The following is a 19,313-nucleotide window of genomic DNA, read 5'->3' on the forward strand; positions in this document are numbered from 1 at the left end:
GCCCCCCTCGGTTAAGGCACTGCTGCCTCGGGTCCCCGACATACGCAGCTGGAGTGGGACCAGGAGGCTTGTCTGATTCGAGCAGCCGCCACATGCCGGTGCCAAGCACCGTGCCGGGCACAGAGTGGCCCTCAGTCAGTACTTGTTCCGTCAGTAAGGGCATGAACACGTGTTACGCTCCCAGGGTGATGGTGGCAGGCAGCCTTACAAAGGTGCTGGGAGACCCCCAGTCTTGGGGAGAAAACATCCCCCTGGAGAGACGGGGGCAGTGGCCCCCGAGAGGCAGCGAGAATTGGTGGGGCCTGCCTCCCTGCGTGCCCTGGGATGCGCCCCCTCCTCGCTGTGCCTCCCCTGTTGTGGGAGGATACGCATCCCCCCGCCCCCGGGCTTGTTATGAGGGTAATCAGAGCCCCGGTGCCAAGAAGTCCCTGGCCTGTGGTAGGGCTAGCTGAAGGTTGCCTTCCCACCCCTCTGCCTCAGTTTCCTCGTTCGACAGTGATCCACGTGAACTCTGAAGACTTCCCAGTAGTCACCCGCATGATTTCTCATTGTCTCAGGAGAACTCCCTGGAGAAGCTTCCCTGGAGTTACCGGGAAAAGACCCGCTTTGGCCGCTTGGCCCAGGGCCTGATTGAAGAGCTGGTTGGCTCCTGTCGCAGAAAGCCGTTTGCATTGGTCTGTGGCTCAGCCGAGTTTACCAAGGACGTGGCCAGGTGCCTGCTGTGCGCAGGCCTGGCCAAGGACTCCTACTTCCTCTTCTAGCCCTGGCCTCCCTTCCAAAGCCCAGGCCCGGTCCTGCCACTGGAACACTGGAAGAAGCACAGACCGGAGTCAGGAGACTCACTGGCCGGGTGACCTTAGGTGAATGTCTTTACCTCTGTGCACCTGCAGCTCTCCCCTACCTCACGAGGTTGCCACCTCCCTCAGGCAGACATCTTGCTGTGTGGAGGGAAGATGGGGCGGCAGGAGCCCCAGGGAAGGGGCGTGGGAGTCCGGGAGGACTCCAGGGAGAAAGCCCGGTCCATGCCAAGCCCAGGATGAGTAGAAGCCGGCTGGAGGAGGTGCAGGAGGAGCTTCCCAGGTGCCTCAGATTGGAGGGCTTTGGGACTCCCACCCCACCCTGCCCTAGAAATGCCTGTTCTAAAACCTGCTTTCCCTGGAAGCTGCGTGTCCTGCTGTGGCCTCAGGGCTGGCTCAGCTGCATTGCTGCGGAGTGTTTAGGGAATGACCATAGGGGTAGCTAAGAGCTCTTTGGAGGAGGAACTTGCCTCATGTTCCTCCTGTGCCTCAAGCCTGACACAGCGGTCTCGGGTTCTGCGACCTGATGACATTCTCCGGGCAAGGTGGGCCCTGGACTACCTTTATTTTGTACTGGGCCCAGGCCTTTCCTGCTGCAAACAGCTTCGCTCTCAGTCTCCCTTCCCGGGCTCAAGAGCCCAGCCCAGAGTCCTTTCCTGAGCAAAAGAGGTACAGAAACGAACGCCCCTCGCTCCGCTAGGCAGCCAGCTCAGCCCGCCTTCAGCTCCGGAGCCCTGGTGACGGTTGCTATGGAGATCTAAAGATAGAGCAGGAGTCAGGAGACCTGGGTCCCTCTCCCTGCTCTGCCCACTGAGCCGCTGCTGGTTCCGCTCCACCCCCACTGCCCTCCCCACCGCGCCCCTCCATCCTGCGTGGGGCAAGCCCTCCCCTCGGACCCGGCGCTCGTAATGAATCCTGCTTTCCACCGCCTGGCCTCCACCGTGCTGCCTCAGCTGGGGCTGGCAGCGGGCGGGAATACTAAGCCATGAAATCTCAGAATCAGAGGACCATGGAATCAGAACTTTATGGTCGTGAAATCACAGCCCTCCTCACACCAGAAATTAAAGTTCGGGACTCCAGAAAGCATCCCGTCTATTAGACTCATTGTGCGAACGGGGAAAGCAAGGCCCCGTGAGGCGAAGAGACGTGCCCAAGGTCAAACAGTTTGCCGCAGAGCTGGCATGAGAAGCCAGGTCCCCTGGTGGCGCCTGTATGGAGAGTTGGGTAACCGGTGATTTTCACACCGGGCTCTGTAGGACACTAGGGTTCCAGGCAAGGCAGCAATGAGGGGACAGCCACACGGGGTCTCCAGGCTCCCTGCAACCAGAGCAGTTCTGTGTTCATCCCATTGATATATCAGGGTTTGCAGTCACCTCCATTTGTGAGAGGGTTTTCCTGCACACACGGCCCAAAAAGTTGCAGGCACATCTCCAAGCTGGCCCATGTCCAGGAAATAACCCTGGTGGGCATCTGGGGGACAGTGCCAGAGGTTTCACACTCAGACTTAGGGGTGGTAGGGAGTCCCCACGTAAGAAATGAGGGTCTGGGGCGGTTCTTTTGTGTCTTTGTCCCATTTTGTATGTTGGGTATTTAGACATTAGACACAGCCACTCCGTGATAACCATCAGCCCCTCTTGTCCTAGAATGTGTCACCCTCCCCTTCCCCTCACCTCACAGGGCATCCATACAGTCTGGATACAGTGGGGTCTCTTACCATGGGACAATGGTGAAGACCCAGCCATGCCCTTGATACCAGTATGCCAAAAGGCTCATATCGTCCAGAGACTGGAAAGCTCCTGCCTTGCAAGATGGTAAGTTAGCCTTAGAAGAGGACCGGTTGGGGTGTGTGAGGATGGACTGTCTGAATTGGAGGCAAGCCTCTGTCGGCTAGCCAGTTCTGCCCATCCCTCCTGATGAAGCCACACCCACTGCATGGCATGGGGGGGGCATGCCGTCGGGGTGATGGCAGCCAAAGGACACCTGCCTGAGTTTGGCCCCCTCAGTGTTTTGCCTGCAACACTTCTATGTTCCCCTCGATGGTCTCCCAGCCTCTCCCCTCACGCCCTCCATACTGCCACCAGACCTGGTTTTGCAACTCTGATAAGAACACTTAACATGAGAGAGAGGAGGAGCAATATGGCAGAGGAGTAGGAGACCTAAATTTTGTCTGGTTCCAGGAATTCAGCTAGATAGGGATCAAACCATTCTGAACACCTATGAACTCAACAGGAGATCGAAGAAAAGAATAGCAGCAACTCTCTGAACAGAAAAGCGACCACTTTCTGGAAGGCCTTTGGAGCCTGTGTGTGGTCCAACTCCTATTCATCCTTCAAGTCCCAGCCTAGATGCCTCTTCCTCCAGGAAGCCTTCCCTGACTTTTCCAGGACAGTTTAAGAGCATTTCACCTAGGCTCCCACAACCCCTCTCCATTCTCTAGAAAAAAATTAAACCTCATCACACTTAAAAAAAAAAAGAAAAGAAAAGAACACTTAACATGAGAGCTACCCTCCTAACAGAGTTTGTGCACAGTACATTATTGTCAACTGGAGGGACAGTGTTGAACAGCAGATCTCCTGCAGATCTGAGCCTGTCACTCCCTTGCTGAAAATCCTTCAGTGGCTCCCTGTTGCCCTAGGATACAGCGTCGCAACCCTGCCTGCCTCTCCAGACTTACTTTCTGTCCTTGGCCCCTCGCCTCCAGCTCTCAGGTTTTGCCCCAACGCTCTTGCGCCCGTGTCAGTACGGCCCTTCCCATTTGCTACCCTCTGGGTCTGGGTCTGGGCCACCCTCCCGCCCTCCCCTCTTCTACTCGCCTTGGGCTCCTCGTCCCCTGAGGACTTACTCAGCTCACTATCCCTTCCCCTCTGAAGTCACGCCTGCCTCCACCACTGCAGGCCAGGTCGGCCAGCAGGTTCTTGTGCATCCTGCTGCGGCGGCGGCTCTGCCTGCCTCATGCGCAGGTGAGCACATCATGGGGCTGTCTTGGGGCCTGTGCATTGTGTCCCCAGTGTGAGAGTGTGCTCAGCACATCCTGAATGTCGAATACCCGCATAATAAACAGGGAATATACATGGAGTACTTCACAGGTTGCAAAATGCATCTCCTCTATGTTGAAGCACCGTATTGTCCCCAAGATGCACGCTATTTTATTACCCCAATCCACTGATGAGGAAAACCAAGCTTCCAAGACATTAGGCAATTGTACAAGGTGACGTTGGGATGCACAAATTCCAACATGCTGCAGTTGTTATAAAGGTTATATGTGACACGTTAGTGCACCAGGAGACACGTATAAAGATTTTCTTTGCTGCACCATTTGAAATAGCAAATAAAAACTGCCCATATGTCCATCAATAAGAGAATAGAGAAATAAATTGTTCTATATTCATCCAGTAAAATAACGCATAGCAGTTAAAATGAACCAACTAGATCTACATGTATCAACGTAGACTCAATTAAAAAAAACATAATTGAGTGAAAATCAAATTGTAGAAGGCAATGTATAGTGAGATACCAATATTTTGAAAGTTTAAAAACACAAAATAATGCCAAATGCTCAGGAAGGGGATACACCAACTGCAAGGGTGATAGTGACCTCTGGGGATGGCGTGGGGTGAGCAGTCTTTTTTTATCTGCATCGCTTCAATATAAAAACATTTGCAATGAATATGGCCAGATATGAACATCGGGTGACTCTGGGTGATGGGGTCACTGATGTCTGCTTTTTCTGTATTTGAAATCGTTCCATAATGAAAGATTTAAAAAAGAAGATGAAATGTGCCTGGTCACGCTGCTTCAGAAACCAGAGGCTTAAACACAGTCATCCCCACCCCCTCAGGATAGGCTATGCCCCTTTATGTCTCCAGGCTTGTCCAGCTTCCATTTGAAACTGTCGTGAGTGCCTACTGTGTGCCCTGGTCCGGGTACCACAGTAAGTAGGAGATGCAACCTTGGCACTCAGCTTACATGCTGTTCCCTCTGCTTGTCCCTCTGCTTTCCTTCGTAAACACAAACCGGAGTGACTTTCTATATACCACAGTTTGGGACTCTTTTGTTTATTTGTTTTCCTTTTCAAGTGAGGCAGGCCTAGATTCAAATCTCTTGCCAGTTGTGTAAGTATCCAGAGCAAATAACTTGGCCTCTCTGAGCCTCAGTTTACTCATCCACAAAGCGGGGACAGTTGTGCCATCTCCCAGGGTTATGTGAGGCTGAAGGGAACGTGTGTGGTGCTCGAGCACAGCACCTCGCACAGAGCGGGTGTGAGAGCCCAGCCCCCTCCTTTCTCTTGTCTCCCTGGCGACCCCAGCAAGTGCCTGGCTCATGGCTGGCCTCTGAGAAGAGCGCTCGTTCGCAAACTTTCCACTCTCCAGAACCCCCCCTTTTTACTATTTTCCCCATGCTTTGGAAGATTTTGATCCCAAATTGCATGTATTAAGTCATTATTCATTTATCTCCCATTTTTTATTAATCAAAGACCCAGATAGCTGCCCCTGAGAGCTTCTGATCTGTACAGCTAGCTGGGGGCTGCACGTGGTGGACGTCACTCCAGCCAGAGGCAGACGAGCGCAGCAGCTGGTGGTCTGCGTGGCCCGAGGAGGGGCAGTGCAGATGCGTCGCATTCATTTCCTCGTTCGCATGGACCGTGAGTTGTGGGAGCCGCGGGCCTCGCCTGGGGGGTGCTGTTTGCGCAGGTCACCGACTAGCCAGTATTTAGCACAGGGCCCCCATGGGGCCGGAACCCTCATGCCACAGGGCTCACTCTAAGTAGATGGCGTGGACCAGGGCCACACAGAAGAGCGTGGGGTTCACAGAGTGGGAGGTGGCAAAGCTGTCTGCACGTGGATCCCACAGGCTCTGGCTGGAGGCCGCTGCATCATCCTGCCCCTGGCTCCACATGCTGATGGAGCACACTTGCTTGTAACGGGGTGGGGTGACAGCCTTAACTGGGTCCCGGATGGCAGCACTCAGGTCAGCGGCCAGGTGGGCACACTGGGCCGGGTGGGAGGCCATACCGGCCAGCTTCAGGGGCAAGTGAGCTTGCATCAGCTCCTCCACCCGGACGTTGGGGGGACTTCGCCTCTGGCCTGGCTGACCACAAGGGCTCCTGGAAGGAGGCAAGGAGGGAGGTGATGGGGGTGCTTCCAACAAGGAATATCGAATTTGGGCTGGAAGCCAATTCTGTTGAACATAGAGCCCCACGTTGGAGCGTACAATTTGGAACAGTGGAATGGAAACTAGAGCGTAGAACCAGGAACACAGAGAATAACTTTATGAGTACAGGGATTCACCTGGCTTCTAAGGGGCTCAGCCTACAGTAAGTGCCCTAGGGGGCTGAGGCTTGCTCCAGGGCACCAACTCCCCACACTTGTGGCCTCCCAGGGGTGGGCTCAGTGCCTGGCAGCCAGGGGGCCCTGAGACCGAAAGATGCAGGAGCCAGGTGCTTGTAGGGACTTTCTGCAGCTTCCTCCTGGTGCGTGAGCGGCAGAGGTGGTACATGAACAGGGTCTGCTAAGGTATCTCAATGCTCACGATCTTTAGAGAGCAGTAGCTTCCCTGTTTCATAGGCAAAGAAACGGACAGATGCTCAAGACGTAAAGCACCTGGTGGAGAAAGTGGTCTTCTTGCGGGACGGGAGGGGTCCGTAGCTTGCCTGCTCCCTCCCCACCACCCCAGCTAGCACTATGCCTCACCAGTGAATGTTGACGTGGCGTCTGTTGAACGAATGAATGAGCTGGTGGGAGTCACATGACCATGGGGTGGGGTCGAGATGGTGTAAGGAAAGTGTGCAGTGCTTCCTGGCCCACAATGGGGTCTCCGTGAGCCCTGATCCCCTTCCTCTGCCCCCTCTAAGGGCAGCAGGGCTCTCTGCCAGGAAGCAAACCTTCACGCCCAGGCCCGTGACCACCTTCGGGGAACTGCCCCCCATGCTCCAGAGGAAGGGCTTCAGGGGATCTCCAGCAAGCCTTTACTGGCTCCATCCAACCAGCCCTGAAGTCTATCCAAGTTTCCCCCATGACAACTCAACAAAACCCATCAATAGCCTGCCTTCCTTCCGTGTTATTCCAGAGAAGAACGCACTCTCTGTCTCTCAACCTCTCTGCCCTCCCTCCCTCCTCCCATATTTTCAGCCTCTCCTTGAAGAGCTGCCTCCAACTTGCAGGGTCTCCTTTGTCACCTCCCTTCGCTCCTCAACCCCCTGCACTCTGGTGCCCACCCCACGTGTGTCCCTGGCGTCTGGAGATCACTTTCCTGCAGCCTGCGATGCTGTTGTCAATTCCCTTCTCTCTGAGCCTATTTCCTCAATGGCATAGTAAGCCCTACCTCACCAGATTATTCTGAGAACTAAGTAACTCCTTCCTTCGTGTATTCAGCGAGCATTTCTGAACGCCTGCTTGTGTGCAGGCTTTCTGCTGGCTTCTTGAAGACGCTGACTTTGGAGGTGTCTGCAGTCCCCCAGGGTCACAGAAGCTATTAGAATAAATGTGAAAGAGCCTGGACACTCTGTGAAGGTAGGCTCTGTCATCTTTCTGCCTTCCCTGGCCCTCCGTTTCCACAGCCAAGAAATGGGTGGGAAAGGGGGTTGGACTTGCTCTCTGAAGTCTCCTCCAAGCCCAGATGGCCCAAGGCCCCGTCCCACCCTCCTCCTCAGGCCGCCCCACCCCTCCTCCTCTCTGTGCCCTTCCCTCTCACCTCTACTCCCAGGTAAGCTTTCAAGCAGTAAACTGCAATGAGGCCCTGGAGGCTGTATGGCCCCTTCTGCGTTTGGAATTTCTGAAGCTCAGGGGCCCCCCTTCTTAATGGGGGACCTGATGAGGGAGCGCTGCTTCCCTGACCAGGATGGCCAGTGGCCTGAGGAGAAAGCCAGGTGGACAGGTTGGAGGCAGGAGGGACCAGGGGTCTCAATGAAAAAGGCTGCAGGGGTCTCAGCCCCCAGCTGTGCCACTCCAGGCATCTCCAACCCTCCGACCGAAGTCTGCGAACCAGCTCAGACCTCATCTTCCTCCTCAAAAGCGGGCCTCCGTGTGGGTAGAATCGGTGTCACAGGAAGAACACGGGCTTTCGAGCTGGTTATACTTAGGTTCAAATCCCAACTCCACCACTGAGCAGTTGCGTGATCTTGGGCAAATCGCTTCATTACTCTGAACTTCACTTTCCTCATCTGTAAGCTAGGGATACTTTTACCCCTTCTCTAGACAGATAGTTATTGAGCACTTACTCTATGCCATGGGCCAAAATACAGCCCCGATAAAATACAGGTCGCTTCTCTCCCAGTGATCAGGTACTGGGGGAGACAATCAGCCGCCCGGGGTCTCCCCCAGGGTAGTCCTGCCTCCCAGGAGGGGTTTGGAGACCTTGGGGTATACTAACACCTCCTCACAGAACTGTGAGGGTGAGGTGAGATAAAGTGCACAAAATATTGAGCATTGGCCTGGCACACAGTAGGTGCTCCATAATGCTCGTTGAATAAATGAACTAATAAAAGCAACTCTCTCTGAGCTCTGATTACCAGACCATAAAATGGAGCTTGGTAATCCTTCCCTTGCAAAATTCTTGTAAAGATTTTTAACTTTGTTTAAATATATTAGTAAATAGAATGTACTACTTGCCAGGTACTCTTCTTCTAAACCGTTTGCAAATATTAACTCATTATTCTCATTTTATAGATAAGGAAACTGAGGCACAGAGGGGGAGGTTAAGGAACCTGCCCAAGGTCACATAGCTTGGATATGACTGAATATGAATGTGCCTGAAACAGTAGGAGCTCAACAATTGCTGGGGGGCAGGGAGGTTTTAGGCTTGGTATCCAGTGCAAGGCAGGAGGCTCTGGAAGGTTCCCAGGAGCCTGAGCTCTGGGTGGGGATGGGTGGAGGTATAAGAGGTGGAATATGGTGGGCGGGTGAGAAGGACATGAGGGCCCAGAGGGTAAGAGGAGGCTGTAGAACACTCTAGACACCTCCCTGGAGGTTGTAATCCTGGGACCGCCATTCCAGCCGCCTCTCCTGAGGCAGGGAAGGTCACCAGGGTAGTTTCCCCTGTATGTAACCTTGAACCTTGTTAAAGGTCCTGGCTTGCCAAAGAAGCTGGACTAATTGGCCATCAAAGGGATGGGAGGAGAGAAGCTGGGCCAGCAGGAGGCTTCCTTCCTGAGCCTCCCCCACCCCTCTGCTCCTGGCCCTGCAAATCCTTCCAGGACCGCCTTCACCTTCAGTCAGACTCCCCTGGATCCCACCCAGTACTCAGCACCAGCCTTGCAGCTCCATGGTCCTGGGTTGGAATCCCAGTCCTGCCATTTAGGAGGACTATGATCCTGGGTCATCACTGTGCCCCAGTCTGTGCACTGGGCGATGGGGGGGCCTACTTAGAGGGATGTGTGGATTACAGGAGACGACCTGACCTACACAAAGGGCTTCGCCCACCACCCAGCTCACTATCACGGTCACCCCAGTTGTTAGTGTAGCCCCCCAAGACACCGATGGTGCACAGCTCTTCACAGTTTGCAAAGCCCTTTTGCCTCTCAGACCTTGCATTTAATCCACGCAGCAGCCCACGGAGATGGAGAGCGGGATTAGTAAACCCACTTCACACACCAGGAAACCGGGGCTCCACGGGTAAGTGAGTGACTTGCCTAAAATTACATTACCTCTCAGATGTGAAACACGAGTCCAAACCCAGGACGATTTGAACTGAGACCCGTCACCCTTTCCACTAAACCCTGGCTAATGGCAGTGGCCTAGCATTGCTGAGGGTGAGCAGGGCTCTGAGAGGCCCGTTCTCTGCCTGGCCCCCGGTTCTCACCCTGTCCCAGGAGCAAGGGTGCCCACCCTCGCCAGGCCCAGCTCCTCCACTCTGCTATGAGGGCAGTAGCCCCTCCCTGCGTGGTTGGGACGTTCAGTGAGATAAGGTGTGGAAGGACCCAGGGCCTGGAAGGCCCCACCAAAGGGGGCGATCCTGGCCCCCTCCTTACTTTCTTCTCATTGGCCCAGGAGCCGGAGGCTTGTGAAGGTCACGTCCTTGTCCGGGGCCTCCCAGGACACCTGGTCCTTGGCACATCTGTTCTTCTGGGACATCATTCCCAGTATGTGGCCTTTGCAGCGTAGCCTTGGGAAAGGACAGGGCAGAGCAACTGAGAGAAAAACAGACGCAGAGAGAGGAGACTTGGGGGAGGGATACGGTGTCATCTTCACAGAGTCGCAGCCCTGGGGCTGGCTTGTGGCTCCCAGGGCTGTGAGGGGCAGCCCCCTTCTGCTGTCCACCCCAGGGACTCCCCCCCCAGCCCACCACCAGCCTTGTCTCGGTCAGGACCTGCCTCCCCGGCTTTCAGCTTTCCCCCTTGCTCTTCACCCTTCCCTTCACTGGTTCTCCTAGTTGTTGGCTGCCTGTATTCCCTCCCGCCTCCTTTCCCCTTCTGCTCCTCCCTCACATCCTCACCCACTCACCCTGTGCCACCCCGTGGCTTTCTAGCAGGTCCCGGCAGAGAAAGTCTGCGATGTGACATGCCCATCTCCCACCCTGCAGGGCCAGTCCCTGCAGACATCGGGAGGAGAGGGTGTGGGTGCTCCCCAGGTGTCCCTCCCTCCTGGCCTCTGCCACCGGGCCCATCCTCGTGGGAAGCTCCCCTAAGTCCCCAGGGCCCTGGTTAATAGAGAGGTGTGACTCCCTGCAGCCCAGCCAGGAATCCCCTGGGGTGGCACGGCCTCCCTGCTCCCTGCTCTCTGCCATACACCCTTCTGTCAGCTCAGACCTCTGTGGGAGGAGGCTTGAGGCAGCACCTTGTTATCCCATGGGTAACTTACCCCGACCCAGGTGAAGTAACAGAATGCAGATGGGAAAACAAAATTGGCTTGGAGAGGAGCCTCAGAGGTAGACATGCCAGCCAGAGGTGACAACTGAGACACAGACCTATAAGCTGTGTACCTGTGGAAATAGACATGAGCTTCTTAAAACGATAAACGTGTACGTGTGGAGAGGCACAGATCCCCCGACACGGTCATGCGTGCACACAGCTATGACATTGGCACTTAGACCCAGATGGACACCCAGGGAGGGTGCAGGTGTAGATGCATATCCACAGACATCGAGACACGTGTCTATGCAGAGGCAGCAGTAGGTGTGATCCGTGTGCATGCACAGAGATGGGCACGTGTGCAAAGAAACGGCTCTGAATGCACGGTGTTGGGTGCAGTTGCAAAGGGCATATGCACACGCAGAAACGGACAGTCACCCACAGAGAGATGAGTGTACTTGGTGCCTGATGCATAGACGCCAAGAAGGGCTCGTGTGCCCGAGGAAACAGCACGACCAGCTGATGGCACAGGTGCGCCCCGAGACGGACAAATCCGCACAGTGACGGAGACAGGTACCCCCACCCCAGACATGTTCACAACACTCCTCAGGGGCCTCCCTGTGTCTGCTAGGTGTCTGCGGCGCGGCAGAGCCAGTCATGGGGAGGAGAGTCATCCCTATGCCAAGACACCCCCTGGAAGTTTGAGAGTGTGTCCTCAGGGCTTGGCTGTGGGAGTCTGCACAGCCTGGCACTGGAAGGCCGCCGGGCCCCCGGGGTTGACTGTCCTGTGGGCGGCTTGGGCACTCGCTAAGGACCCTGGTGCGCAGGCTAAGGGCAGCCTTTCTTCCTTCTCCACCACCTCCCCTGGGGATGGGGAGAGAAGCCGAGGCCAGGCAGCTGATGGCAGGGAGCGGCAGCCCGGCAGGGGAGGCCCCACGCAGAGGAGACATCCAGGAGAGATGAAAAGAACAGTGCAAGCTGACCTGAGGTCTGTGGAGCCTTGGGAGTCCGCACAAACGGAAGGCGGGAGGAGAGAGAGAGCACGTACCCGAGTTTAGTGCTGGCCCTCTCCACACTCCACGTGCCTTCGCCCGTCTGGTCCTCACAACGCCCAACAGGTGGCCACGGTTCTCCTCACAGCTCAGGAAATAAGGGCCGGAGAGGCAAAGTGACTTGTCCAAGGTCACACAGCTAGTAGCTGCCAGAGCTGCAGTCTGAACCCACATGGTCTTGGTTCTAGGAGCTCCGGGCAAAGTCACAATACCAGACGCCCTGCCATTCCCCTGAGCGGGGGTAAAAGCACACGCTTTGGACACAGATGAGCATGGACTCAAATTGACAGGGACACTTCCTAGTGTGTTCCCGAGCAGTTCAATCCACCAATGGCTGCTGAGCACTTAGTATGTGCTAGGGGACGGTGTGCAGCGGGGACGGAGACAGTGAGATGGTGTGCTCTGGGCTAAGCCCTGTGTGGGGCACTGGAGCGAAAGCCCTAGAAGACAAGGTGTTTGCAGAAAAGCCAGGTGGTCCTCTCTGTGCTACAGGTGCTCCCAGGGAGCGGGCACTCTCCCAGCTTGAGGTAGGGGCAGGACAACTCCCTGGAGGAGGTGGTAACCTTCTGAAGGATGAGTAAGAGTCTGTCAAGGGATGATGGGATAGAGAGAGGGGCAGTTGAGTCTCAGGGCACAGCACGTGAGGAGTGAGGGAGATGCCGGTGGCTGGGATGTGGGGAAGAAAGACAGGAAGGAAGTCTGGGGTGTCCTGAAGAAGCAGGAATACCAAGCGGAGGACTTGGGGTTTTATCCTGAGCAGAGGGGTGATGCGGTCAGATCCGTGTTTTGGAGAAATGAGGGCAGAGAGCAGTTTGGGCGCCGGCCAGGGAGGTGGGCAGACAGGAGCCAGGTGGTGAGTGTGGGGAGCGGTGGTTTCAGAAGTTGTTTCAGAGCCTGAAGTGCTCGCCAAGCTCAAGTGCAGAACCGAAGGGAAGGGAGGCCGAGGCAGCTGCTACATTTCCGGCTCGGTGGGTTGGTCGTGCCACCACCTAGAATTGGAAACCCCAGAGGAGAAGCAATTTTGGGGGTGGGGAGTGGTGATGAGTTCGCTGTGGGTTTTGAGGGGCCCGAGGGGCACTCTGGTGGTTACCGCCGGTTGCCTGCCCAACAGCCACCCATGCCTTGCGCTTTGCTGACCAAATCCTCGGGTTTTTTTTGTGGCAGTAATATGCCCACAGCCCTGTAGACCCTAGAGGAGGGAGAGGAGGAGAGGAGGAGAGAAAGGGAAGACACAGCCTTCAAGAAGCCAGGCTCTGAGAGCCAGCAGATGGGTAGGGTGCGAGCTGGAGGGAAACAGGCTCATGGAAAGTGTTTGTATCCCAGCCACCCCCATGATGCCTAAATGGGGATGGGAGAAGGGCAGCCAGGCAGGCGAGGCTGGGGACCTGGAGAATGGGGAGCTAATACAGGGTTAGGTCCCTACGGCAGTGAGAGGGGCAGGCTCCGGGCACAGGAGGGGAATTGGCCTCGGACAGGATGTGGAACCACCGTTCCCTGAGGCTGGAGGGAAGGGACGTGTGAGCACTTGGAGACAGGGTGAGGGCTGTGAGGTGTAGGGGTTTCTGCTTTACGTCTTTTTGGCTCTGCAGGAGGGGCTGGGGTTATTATAGGGGGAGACTGGTGACCATCTGGGATGATGTCCGTGGAGGGTCAGAGAGAGAGCCACCTAGGGAAACACGGAAAGGCTGGGGGGTGGAACTGAGACCCAGGAAGGGCTGGAGATGCTGAAACGGTGCTAGTGCCACTGCATGGTGACGGCGTGCTGCCCAGCAGTGCTCAGAGGCCCAGACCTGCAAGGGAGGGTGCGGCCAGCTGGGCTGATCCAGCAGATGTCTTGAAAGAGCAGGATGGCCCTGACCCTGGACTCTAAGCCCAAGAGAGAAGATAGGGCAAAGGGTATGCCAGGTGTGGGGAGAAGGGCAGGGAAAGAGACCAGAGGTTGCAGGGAGCATGGGAAGAGATGGCTGTTTCAGGGGTGGAATGAACATTGCAGAGGTGAGTAATTCCAGGGATAGCAGGTCAAGGGTGAAGCCGCACTAAGGGCCACAGTCTTCTGTCCTGCAGGACTCCGCCGATGCCACCATGGCCCCGCCCACATCCCTGGTTTTCACCATTCCTGAGCATGCAGACAGCTTCTGCCTGCAACCCCTGCACTTTTGGGCCATTCCTCACCCCTCACTGGAACAACGTGGGGCCGTAGTCTACACCATCTCCCGGAGGTGCTCATGGGGGTGGAGCCTCAGTTGTCCACAGTGGCAGTGGCTCATCACCATGCCCTCAAATGGCTTCTTCTCATCCCTGACTCACTTCCCCATGCCCTGCCTGTGCTTCCTGGGATCACCTCCCAAATAAGCTACTGGCCCTTGAATCCTTGTTGCAGGGTCTTCCTGTGGAGCTGCTCGACCCAGGACAGTGGGCTCAGACCCTTTAGGTGTTGGTTTCCTCCTCTGTGAGGCAGGGAGTCTACCGTGCACCTGTGACATTGGAAGGGCACATGCGCACGGGCATGAGGCTCCTGGCGCCAGGTCCCAGCACTCAGCAGGCACTAGGTCAGCACCCTCTCTCATGCACACAATGGGGGCGATTAAATCTCCTGTCCCCTCAGATGGCCCAGGACAGCAGAACCTTTCTGTTGCTGCCAATCAAGCCCCAAAGGTAAGCCAATCCCTCAGGCCCGACCATCCCCGATGCTCTTTGCTGAACACCTTCCAGGTGGCCTCCCATGCTGGCAGCAAAGGGCTCCCTGGGGACCTCCTGACACAAGGATGGGCCAGAAGCAGCATGTGGTCTGGCAGATGGCCCTCTGAGTCCCTCTGAGGTAAATAAAAATCATGCTTGCTCCCAAGCACGGAGCCAGGCGCCGGCTCATCTAATCCTCGCAGCGGACGACAAGCTACTAGCTTTCTCCTCTTCGTGCTCAGGAGACCGGGCCTCAGAGACGTTGGGCCACTTTCCCAGGCTGCCCCAGCCCGGCAGGAGCGGCAGAGCCGGGAATCAGACCTTGTGGGCCCAACCAGAGCCCAGGCTCCTCACTGGGAGGCAGGAGCGTGCCATGTTTCCCTCAGATGCCCTGTGCAGGCTCTGCACAGAGAAGTTGCTGGGGAATGAGTGCTGGGCTGAACAGAACCAAGTACGGCTCCCAGAGGAAGTAGAGCCTGTTTCCTGTTGGACACAGAGCCCTTGAGAGCATTCCTGCAGCCTCGCTCCTAGCACCCAGCCTGGCACAGAGTAATGCTTAGGCAGGATTTGTGGATCAGTTGAGGAGGGAATATCTAATATTCCTGGCCAGAATTTACACTGTGGCCCGGATCCATGGTTGCTCTAGGAGATGCACAATACAATTTTCCCATTCTGTTATTCTGGCTGCTTTCTTCCATGAAGATAGAATTTTCCCTCATCAGCTGCCCACTCCAGCCTCCTTTGCCCTCCCTCTGAGCTAATCTAAGCATGTCTGAAGGATGCCTTTCCCACTTGTCCCACTAATTAGAAGGTCCCTTCAGCTCCCCCGTGGGTGGGGATGGGACAGCCATTGGGCTGCAGCATAGGTCACAGCCTGCCATTTCCTACAGGCAGGGCTGAATGGCCCCACTGGACAGATGAGTAAGACTGAGACCCAGAGGAGCTAGATGACTTGTTCAAGGCCACCCGGCAGGCTAGAGACTGACTTAGGGTGGTTGCCAGATCTGCCTAGCCCCAAAACTCATGCCCTTTCTCTACCACCAAATGCCCTTCCCGCCCTGAGGTGCTTCCCTTCCCGATCCAGGGCGGCCAGTGCAGATCTCAGAATGTGTCAAGCCGGTGACACTAGATCCATCACCTCAGGGTGGAATGAAGGAAGCACCTGGGGATCAGCTTACTAATTCGAGGGGCCAATGAATTATTCAGGCCACCATTAACTTGGAGGCCCTCTCAGACTCATCTCCCTTTCCCCTGCTCCAGACCCTCAGATCCTGGCCTGCCCCGAGTTCTGCAGACCCGTGGGGGCCCCCAGTGAGGGGATGCTGGCAGAGCTGGGGTCCTGTCTGGTGCTGGTGGTGCTGCTGCTGGGCCCAGGCCCCAGGGCCCACGCCATGAAAGGTAGGAGCTCCGGAGGACACAGGCAGGCTCTGCGACGGGGCGGGGGGGCAGGTGGCTGCCAGGGTCTCAGGAGGTTTCCATGTGGGAGGCCAGAAAGCAGGAGGCCTTTTTGGGGGGAGTTGGCTGAGTTGAGGGTGTATTTGCTTCTGAGAAGGTGAAAGGCAGTATTTGCAGAGCACCTGCTCTGCACTGGATGCTTTACAAATACGATTGCATTTAATCTTCAGGACAAACCTCAAGGTGGGTATGAGTCCTCCATTTTACAGATAAAGGAACTGAGGCAGAGCAAGGTTAAGTAACCTGTCCAAGGAGACATAGTTACCAAGGGCTAAGGGAATGGCTCAGAGGCAATGGAAGGTTTCTTGCTGGAGGAAGACTTCATCCTCCTCCTGAGAGCCTGCTGTACTTCCCCACCACCAGCCAGGTGAAATCAAAGTTCTTCCTGATGGCATTCGGAGTCCCCCAGGTTTGGCCCCAGTTCTCTGTATAATATCCAGCCTCGGTCCCCTGTGTCCCTTGGGCACCCCAAGCTCTGGCAGAGGATCATACCCCCTTCTGGAAATGCTTCACCCTCTGTCTGGAAGGTCCCTGTTCTGTTTTGCCTTCTGAGAACATGTGGCTCATCTATCAAACTTGGGTCAAACACCACCTCCTCCAGGAAGCCTTCCACATCCTTCCATCAGCCTCAGAGGCTCCCTCCTGGGAGCTCCCAGAACCCTGTGCCAGCACCCTGGCCCCAGGTCACATTGTGCTGCTCCACCCCCATTGTGTTGTGTGCCTGTCTGGGAAACAGTATCACTTCCCTGAACTTCAAGGGGCGTGCATGTTGGGGGGGCTCAGCAAGCAGCCCTCAGTGCCTCGTTTTCCTGCAGGCTCAAGTGGGGCTCAAAGAAGGAAAGGGTTTGTGCCAGTCACCTCTTCGGTGGCAGAGGTGGGCTGGGTCCCCAGGCGTCTCACTCCTTCCTGTAGGGGGAGAAGCTAGCTGTTCCCATTTTCCAGCCTCCGGAGCTATAGCGGCCCCAGGGTGATCCTGGGGTTCAGGGCGTCTGGCTGAGTCCCGGAGGACAAGGCCTACGCTTGTGCTGGCACCTGGGACCGCCTTGGCCATAGGAATTCTGCTCCAACACTCCCAGGGCTTTTCCTGTCCCATGGGCAGGGCTGGGGGAAGGACAAGGACAGGCACCGGACAGAATATCCCTCTGTCCTCTTGCCATAAAGGCATGAATCAGACAGGGTTCCTGCCGGGCCTGACGCAGGGGCCAACAGGGAGCCGACAACCTGAGCTGGGTGTGCATCTGAGGCCCTTGAAGGAGAAGCTCTGTCTCATCGGTGCTCACAGACACCCCATTTCACAGATGCGTGACTGAGGCTCGGGGAGGCTAGGTGACTGTGAGTACGTGCCATTTCCTCCCTCCAAATTGTCCCCAACTAACAACCTTCTTGTCCCTCCTGGGCAAACTCAAACACCACCTTCCCTGTGAATCTTGTCCCCCCAGCCCCCAACAGTGCTGGCCCAGCAAGATTAGCCCTCCTCCCTCAGGCCCCCTGTGGCCTTGCTGACAGCCCTCCCATTCCACAGTGCGCTCCCCGGGAGAGCCCCGTGCTGAGTCAGCCCAGGCCTGGTACGGGCTCTTTGGCCTTTTCAGTGAACAGAGCTAGGAAATTAATTTTTTTTTTTTTAGAAACAAAAATAAATCTTAAATTCATACTGTCTTTAATTCAAATTGAGGATCACAAGCATTCTATTTAATTTTTTAATTTTATGGTTGTATTGCTCTCTTCTTACACGGAACATCTTAGCTTCTATTGACATTAGCAGACGTGCTTTATTCCAATTTTTAAAATACTGTAAAATAGCAGTACTGACTGTTATTACAAACAGTAAGTCTCCTGAGTCAAGTTTCAGAGTTCTTTGTGCTTCGTTTTGTCCCGGGGATATATCCCTCTAGGAATGTACAGTCAAAAAAGTGTATTTCCAAGTCATTTGAAATCATTTCCCCCCATGATGAATGTGCCTCCAACTTGATATATGTATATGATATTTGTTTCAGTTTTGGATTTTTAGGGGTTACTTAAAATGGTTTTTTGCTAATTTAAAAATTATATTAAAGGTCATTCATGAGGGGCGCCTGGGTGGCTCAGTCGTTAAGCGTCTGCCTTCGGCTCAGGTCATGATCTCAGGGTCCTGGGATCAAGCCCCGTATCGGGCTCCCTGCTCAGCGGGAAGCCTGCTTCTCCCTCTCCCACTCCCCCTGCTTGTGTTCCCTCTCTCGGTGTGTCTCTGTCAAATAAATAAATAAAATCTTTAAAAAAAAAGTCATTCATGACTATAAAGTCAAAATTATGAAACAGGTCTCATTGAAAAAGGTCTAGCTTCATGCCTGTTTTCCTCCCCTCTGTTTACTCCTTCCCCTGACAGAGAATCATTTTTATTAGTTTCCTTCCATTGTTTTCTTTTTTTTAAATATCAGCAAATATGCGCGTATAAGAACGTACTTGTGAGAGTACAATAGGCTGTGCCCATCCTCACTGAGGGTGGGGGTATTATCGTTTGTAATTTTTAAATTCCCTACGGTACACGCCTAGGATCTGGCATATAGTACTGTTTTATCTAAAATTATAGATCTGCCCCAACGTTTCTGTCTCCTCTCCCTGCTTTATTTTTCTCCATAACACTAATCACTCTTCAGTATGCTCTATATTTTACTCACCGTGTTTATCATCTGCGTTCCCCATCAGAACCACCCAGGAGATTCCACAAAGGCAAGAATTTTTGTCTGTTCTGTTCCTGCTGAAACCCCAGCACCTAGAACATTGCCTAGCACTCAGACGGTATTTGTTGAATGAATAAAAGAGTGCTTGATAAGTATTTGAGGATTAAGCAGATGAATGAGCAAACATGTGCATCAGTGAATTGATTTAGGGTCATGGCCTCATGCTCCCTCACCCCATCCCGAAGACCCAGGTCTGTGGCCGGCTCTACCATCCAGGACCCCAGCACTGACCGAGCCATTCTTCCCTCTTGCCCCAGGTGTCAAATGTGGGGGTGTGCTCTCAGCACCTTCCGGAAACTTCTCCAGCCCCAACTTCCCCAGACTCTACCCCTACAACACAGAGTGCAGCTGGCTGATCGTGGTGGCCGAGGGCTCCTCGGTGCTGCTCACTTTCCACGCCTTCGACCTGGAGTACCACGACTCCTGCGGCTTCGACTACCTGGAGGTGTACAACGGGGCCTCGGGGGACAAGGGCAGCCTGCTGGGGAGGTTCTGCGGCCGGGTGCCCCCGCCGCCCTTCACCTCCTCCTGGCATGTCATGTCTGTCGTCTTCCACTCAGACAAGCATGTGGCCAGCCGAGGCTTTTCTGCTGGCTACCAGAAAGGCAAGGGGGGCCTGGCAGGGAGAGGGGGGCCCTGCGGGGGCCGGGGGGAGGAGAGCTGTGGGCTGAGGCGAGGCTTGCCGGCAGCTCCGGAGCCTGGGTGGCCCTGCTGCCACAGCTCAGGGACAAGGACAGCTTCCAGCGGTGGTCATGGTGGTTGTAGGTTCCCACCTTCAGGGCAGCAGTCCTGGGAGCCCTGGGAGGGTCTCACTGTACCCAGGAGCAAG

The 19,313-nt window shown here is 55.2% G+C and overlaps 2 protein-coding genes across 8 annotated transcripts in view; both read left to right on the forward strand.

The window, feature by feature from the left end:
- The window catches only part of LOC116647155 (NADH-cytochrome b5 reductase-like), a 24,473-nt gene extending 17,672 nt beyond the window's left edge, over positions 1–6,801 (forward strand). For 2 of the 7 annotated variants that reach the window (XM_032428323.1, XM_032428368.1), the window contains one exon: positions 558–2,460. In XM_032428323.1, the coding sequence (XP_032284214.1) occupies positions 558–761 (204 nt within the window). In that variant the 3' untranslated portion in view covers positions 762–2,460. The other 5 variants (XR_004302292.1, XM_032428353.1, XM_032428347.1 and 2 more) reach the window with 5 other exon arrangements.
- The window catches only part of CDCP2 (CUB domain containing protein 2), a 23,663-nt gene continuing 9,707 nt past the window's right edge, over positions 5,358–19,313 (forward strand). Inside the window, exons 1-4 of the mRNA XM_032428309.1 lie at positions 5,358–5,439; positions 7,200–9,406; positions 15,573–15,710; positions 18,742–19,089. Of these exons, the coding sequence (XP_032284200.1) occupies positions 9,271–9,406; positions 15,573–15,710; positions 18,742–19,089 (622 nt within the window). The 5' untranslated portion in view covers positions 5,358–5,439; positions 7,200–9,270. The remainder of the gene's footprint in view (positions 5,440–7,199; positions 9,407–15,572; positions 15,711–18,741; positions 19,090–19,313) is intronic.

This window comes from Phoca vitulina, unplaced genomic scaffold (genome assembly GCF_004348235.1).
Source record: "Phoca vitulina isolate PV1807 unplaced genomic scaffold, GSC_HSeal_1.0 scaffold2, whole genome shotgun sequence".
NCBI classification, from domain to species: domain Eukaryota; kingdom Metazoa; phylum Chordata; class Mammalia; order Carnivora; family Phocidae; genus Phoca; species Phoca vitulina.